Genomic DNA, 6373 nt, shown 5'->3' on the forward strand with positions numbered 1-6373 from the left:
AAGTTCTCTATTATAATTTGTATATCCAAAGCTGGTAGCAGTCATCATAAATAATTCAAAAACAACTCTCTTTTCCAAATTCGCAGTCTTTAACTTATAATTTACCACAAAAATGCAGACATACAAAAGACTAGTGGAGGAGCAACCTCCATATCACTCACCGGGGTGTTTTGACATAACTGTTCATCATTACGATACCAACCTAGACGGGTTCCAAATGCAGTCAATCTCCTATACTCGGTATTAAATACTCTGAATCAATAAAATTATGAATAAAACAAGAAGAAGTATCTCCTGACGAATAATATTCATTTTATTATTTTTTTAAAAAAATTTTTTTTTTTTCCCTTTTTTGAGATAGCTGACAGAAATAATATTCATAAAATATAACAGGTTCCCCACCATGAGACCTATTGTCGAGGATTGTTTACATGTCCAATATCATCACATCATTTCATTTAGTAGCAGAAGACAGCAAAGAAGTATAAAAATTCATGGCAACAAAAGACATCCCAAAGAATATTTGAATGTAATAGAGATTGCAAAAGAATTCCAATTGCTGAATATAGATTAAAAAATTTCTATCTGAACATAGCACAAAACTATAAAAGGTAACAGTTCTCTCACTACTGCCAACCCATAAAAACCAGGAATTCAACACAGCAACAAGCAAATTTGCTAAATGGCATCTACATATGCCAGCATATAAGCTGTCTTCACCTATGTCCAACATATATTTTTAACGACGGCCCTTGGCCATTCTTGACTATGGACAACTAACAAGGACAGCCCAGGTCAAAATTCTCAAGTTGTTTATTACATTGAAAATCATAATAAAAAAAAAAGAAGGGGGGGGAGATAAGAGCCAAAAAAAGGGGGAGACAGGACAGCACAAACAATTTAATAGAAATTTAACATTTCTCCAATATTCTTACCTTCACCTGCAAAGATGAATGGATCAACATGAAGGGTCCTACTGCCACAAGGATGAGTATAAAAACGCTCCTGATTCAGCAGCTCAATCATCTTATCTGAGAAGGAGAACAGAGAAGTCCTGAAGCATCAGCACCAACCACTGCAAGATCACAAACAGTACAGAGCTGCCCTTCCTGGCTTGGCACAAACCGCGAACTGCAGTATGGGCATAAGACATCTTTCTGTCCTCTGTAAATGGGAACATATGTTGCCCCACAAACCACAAATGGATTTCTGAAATCATAGTTCAGCTGAGACACATCTTTCATATTCTTCTCGGCAGCCTGCAGCACTTGCCGGGCCAACTTCGCTTGGTTATCGGTGGGATTGCTCTCTAGGAGCCTCCTGGCAAAATTATCTGCTGTTATGAGATTCTTCGCTTTAAAGCAAACAGTCATTGCATTTTGCAATGCCAACCTCAAGTGAGGCATTTGAAGGTTGCAATGTGTGAAATAGGCTGCAAGCTCTTGTTGGCGTACAGGATCATCTTTCATTTCCCTCCTTTTGAGCTCCATTTGCAGACCCAAGATATACTCTTTTGCTATAATAATCAATTCCTTTACTTCGTCAACTTCCCTTCTTGACTCTACAACAATCAGAGGAATTGTATGGAGGATGCTAAGAAAAAGACGAAGAGCTTCGGTGAATTTCCCAGTTGTCGTCGCCTTGTAACCCGCCTTAAGTTTCTCTTCCAATTGAGAGAAACTGAATACCAGTGCAGGTGGACCCCTTACGTTAGGGCTATTAGACTCACTCCAGCCCCGTTCAACTGCCAATGATAGCACTGGAGAAGATGAAAATGCACGTAGATAGCTATGGCTGCCAGTATGAAGATCAAGAAACATTGGTCTCAAAGGAGCAAAGTTTCTTATTCCCAGTTGCCGGCTCAACAACCGCATTGCAGTGTCGAAATTGCCAGCTGCTGCATGTTCGGCAGCTAGAGAAGATCTCTGCGTCCAAATTTGGCTTACAGGCATGCCAGGAGTCGGGGCCACAAAAACTGCAGAGCGTGCATTGACAGAAGCCCTCGGTGTATCTGCCTCAGGTGGAAGCTCCAAATCTTCGAGATCCCATCCTCCTTCCTCATTTTCTTCTGGCACTTCCCCATCCTCCAGAACTGCCTCAATATCCCCATTCTGTAACCCATCAGCATCAACCATATCCAGTTCTTCACCCCAATCAGCATCAGCAACCTCCTCATCTTCATCAGGAGCACACCTCCCAGTATTATCCAACCCACCCTCAAAGATGCCTCTCATAACTCTCAACAGGGGCCAATCTCCACCACACAAAATGGGGGCTGGAGGGATAAGAAGGGAGGGTACCTTCTCCTCTGGCAAAATAGGAACATTATCTCCCAACTCAGCTGATAACCGATCAACAACATCTTGTAGTCCATGGACTGAAGCAGTGATATAAGCAAGAGGCAAATGCCCAGCATTCTCCAAAATCTTCACACGCTCTCGAACATCACCTAGATAAAGAGCATTATGGAACTGCCCCATGACATCGTTCTTGACTTCAGCAATTTTGAGCATTTTGGACAGTTTTTCCATATTCCCAGTAATGAGATATAAAAAGGATAACCTTTCAAAATTCTTTGTCTTCTGATAAGCATACTCTACAATACCAGCGTTACCCTGGCGAAGTGCCTCCACCCCCAATCGATACCAATGATCCTTCTCATCAATTTCCTTAGCTGAAGCTACAGCAATTTGGATGTTCCCACTCTCGAGAGCCAGATTAAAACGAGTTCTCTCGTCTTTTACAAAATGAAGAGCAACTTCTGGGAATCCCTTCTGCTGTAAATAAGCAATCATTGCCTGCCCACAAAGCTGCGAGTTTCTAATCATGCTCATAACATGGTCATATTTCTTCTTCATCAAAGACAGCTTAAAAATATATTCTGTAGCATCAATAACTATAATTTTGTTCTTTCCATCCCGATCCAAGCAAAAGATCTTATTTCCCGAAACCTTAGTGATGTATATCGGGACATCAAGGGTCCTTATTATCCCACTATCTCCATTGGGAAGGCAGTACTTAATGTGATTCAAGGTTGTATAAATAAAAACCCCATTGTCATCCCAGGCCCCACTCTTCACACGAATTGTCTCATGAAGTGTGCACTGATGCACAAGCTTCTTACTAGCAATAACTATAGCATGCTTACTGAGCAAGGCAACACTCTCCATGTCATTTGACCAAACAATATACTTAACAAAAGGGGTTTGAATATCACCAAGAACAATCCTCTGTTGAAGGTCAAATATAATGACTCTATCCTCCGCCCTACAAAGCAAATTTCCCGTTCCAGCATAGAATATTGCATCAGCAGTAATAGGGAGTGGGCTTTTCTTAACCATCTCATTCTTGAGGTTCTTGACCAAAACTTGATTGCTGGTTTTATCAAGCACAGCAAATCTGTTTCGAGCCACAAATACAGCTGATCCTCCAATACCTCTTTTTGCTTCTTGCACGGTATCTCCTCTACCAGTGCTGTCTTTAGGAACAATATAGAGCTCATAAGATCCACCATCAATATCGGAACAGATAAGAACAGCATTTTCTGTAGGACTATATGAAAGAGTACGTGGGCCTTGATTTAGGCTGGTAGAGCCAGGGCGTCGAATTGGAATGACTTGTGTATCTCGCTGAGTTGAAAACTCATAGAATCGCAAAAAACGATCTTTGGCATAGAACATGGAATCACCACTCATAGAGAAGGCAGGCCTTTCTCTCTCCAACTTAAACACAATCATGCCACTGTCATGACCAGCAGCCAAGAGATTCATCTCGGGGTGAGATGCGAGAATCCAAAACCGATCATGCTCTCGGCGAAAAGTTTGAAGACCAGTTCGCTTTGTTGCATCCCAAACACGAATGCTTTTGTCCTCCGAGTTGGAAACAATTATGTCTTGTTTGGCATGAAACATGACGCATGACACGTTATTCATGTGCCCTCTCAATGTGTCTACTTCCCATGCCTTCGTGTCTGGAGAAAAGAATAGTTCATCTCAATAGTTGCAATCATTCTAATAAGTAATAAAATCGTAATATGAGCACATCTGCATGATTCACTTTTGGACTCTGCAACAGGAATGTAAACCAGCTTGGCCAGACAACGTCATGCCAAGTGGCAGATTTACCCGGCTCAGCAAAAACAGTATAAAACAACAGATCGTAAATTACAACCACATTTTAAGATAGATAGATACACAGAGAACCTAATATGTACTCAATGCACTATAGGAACAAAAGGAACATAAAGAACAGTTGTTTCATGACTTACCATTCATGCGCCACAGCTTCACTTGACGATCATCTGCTCCCGAGACTATCAAAGGTAAAGTGTGGTGAAAAGCAGCCCAGTTGACTCCCCGGTCATGACCCTCCAGAACATACTTAACGACAGCATCAACCCCACCAAAAAGATCTGTGTTCATTTGACTCAACCGCAGAATGTCATCGGCAGGTGACACTGTCTTCTTCCTCAAGGCACCAATATCCCAAACCCGAACTGTCTGATCCAGCGAAGCCGACACAACAAGGTCGTCTTTAGGGTGGAACGAGGCACACATCACATAATGGTTGTGGCCAGTTAAAACAGAAATACAAGTACGTGACTGCCAATTCCAGATTCTTATTGTCTGATCATCACTAGCACTCACAATCCAAGGATACTCATGGTGAAACTGGACAGTACGGATGTAATCAAGGTGTCCAAGAAGAGTAAACAGACACCTATGCAACTTGTAGTTCCAAACCTTAATCTTGTAATCATCTCCTGCATAAGCCACAATCATGAAAACCGCTTACTGCCAACATAAGCATTCCCATTAGTAACGCTTGCATTGTGTTATAACACAAACAAGTACTACAGAACGTGAAAAAGTCTTCCAAATTACCACAGTTCATTTCATTACGACTTAATAATTTTTTTACATATTAAAAAACCCCCAAAAATATGTACTGATTCAACCAGGACCATTCTGTAATAAGAATATAAAATATAACACACTTAATGCCATAAGACTGACCATGAAAGTAATAGGTTCATCAAATTGAACTTCAAATGAGGCATCAAAAATACCGCAAAATAGTCATGTTTTTATAATTTTCAAAATTCTTGTCATGTTGAAGTTGTTTAACCCAACTGTGGTTACCAAGATCAAGGGGTCTGAAACACAGCCCAATCATACTCAGATAGATGAAGGGGCTGTTATCTGATTGCCTTGAAAACCCATATAGAAATTTAGCTTTATCATGCCCCGACAAAATAATCCATCAAGGATCTAGATCTATGAAAGATGGAACAAGTGATCTAATAAAAAACATTTTGATATTTCCAATGCAGAATTAACTTACTTCAACTTGAATCACAGAAAACCATACAAAACCCAAATGGCACATTCAAGGTAGGAACTAAAGGCGAACTAAAGGCGAACTAAATTTACATCAAGTGCCATAATTCAGTACCTCCTGACACGAATAGCGGCTGCGATTTGTGAAAATGAACACCTCGAACAGGCCCATCATGCTCGTCGAACCTGTCGATGAGAGTCCCCATCCGATAATCCCATAACTGGATCACACCACTGTGAAGACTCGCAAGGATCCACGGCCTCTTACTGTGGAAACTCAGTCCCTTCACTCTATTACTCTTGGTCTCGAATTTCGTCAACATTTTCTCCAATCAACAACGAATCTAAATCCCTGCACACCGTCAACACTAATCACACTCTACAAAATTCAACACGAAACTGCACGATTCATGACACGAAACGCTCAATTCACATCAAATCATATGCGAATTTCAAATCACAACAACGAGTCCAAGTAAATTTCTTAACTAATAACCGAACGACAACCTAATAATATAAATTCATCGCAGATCTATGAAAATCAAAGCTTTAGATTCGGACAATAGATTTATAGAATAACACGAAATGCTTACCTCAGATCTGATAGGTATACTGATGGATCAGATTAGAATACACAACTTCATATGCAATCGCCACCGGCAAGCAGCAGCGGAATTAGATAGGGAGAGAAATTTTTAGAGAGAGAGAGAGATTTGCTGGCTCGTAGATCGGGAGCCTAGAGAGAGAGAGCCAAAGAGAAAAAAACAAGGGTTTTTAGAAGTCTCACAGATCTGGCCTCGTCGAGTGTCTTACGTTAATGAGAGAGAGGGAGAGAGGGCAAAGTCGAAAATTAAAACGCTTTGAATTGCTAAGTAGAGTTAACGTACGTGGCAATACATGATTACGTATATTGTATTACCATTAATGGTGTGGATTTAGCGGTGGTGATCTATTGGAGTGTATCATCCTCAAGATCATCACAATTTTTCCATATTATCAAGATTCATGGAAGATTCACTAGACGGTGCAGATTT

General features: G+C 40.6%; 1 protein-coding gene across 1 annotated transcript; it reads right to left on the minus strand.

Moving 5' to 3' along the window:
* Positions 1-539: 539 nt before the first annotated feature.
* Positions 540-6164, minus strand: LOC132300845 (coatomer subunit alpha-1). Its single transcript, XM_059798098.1, has 4 exons — positions 5933-6164; positions 5455-5691; positions 4268-4762; positions 540-3970 (listed from the first exon to the last, which is right to left on the minus strand). Exons 2-4 carry the CDS (start codon positions 5660-5662, stop codon positions 1023-1025), a joined length of 3651 nt encoding a protein of 1216 aa, XP_059654081.1. The 5' UTR covers positions 5663-5691; positions 5933-6164; the 3' UTR covers positions 540-1022.
* Between the last annotated feature and the right edge of the window lie 209 nt (positions 6165-6373).

Source organism: Cornus florida, unplaced genomic scaffold (assembly GCF_030987335.1).
Source record: "Cornus florida cultivar Cherokee Brave unplaced genomic scaffold, ASM3098733v1 CherokeeBrave_3.0.0_Hap2_Chr03, whole genome shotgun sequence".
NCBI lineage: Eukaryota > Viridiplantae > Streptophyta > Magnoliopsida > Cornales > Cornaceae > Cornus > Cornus florida.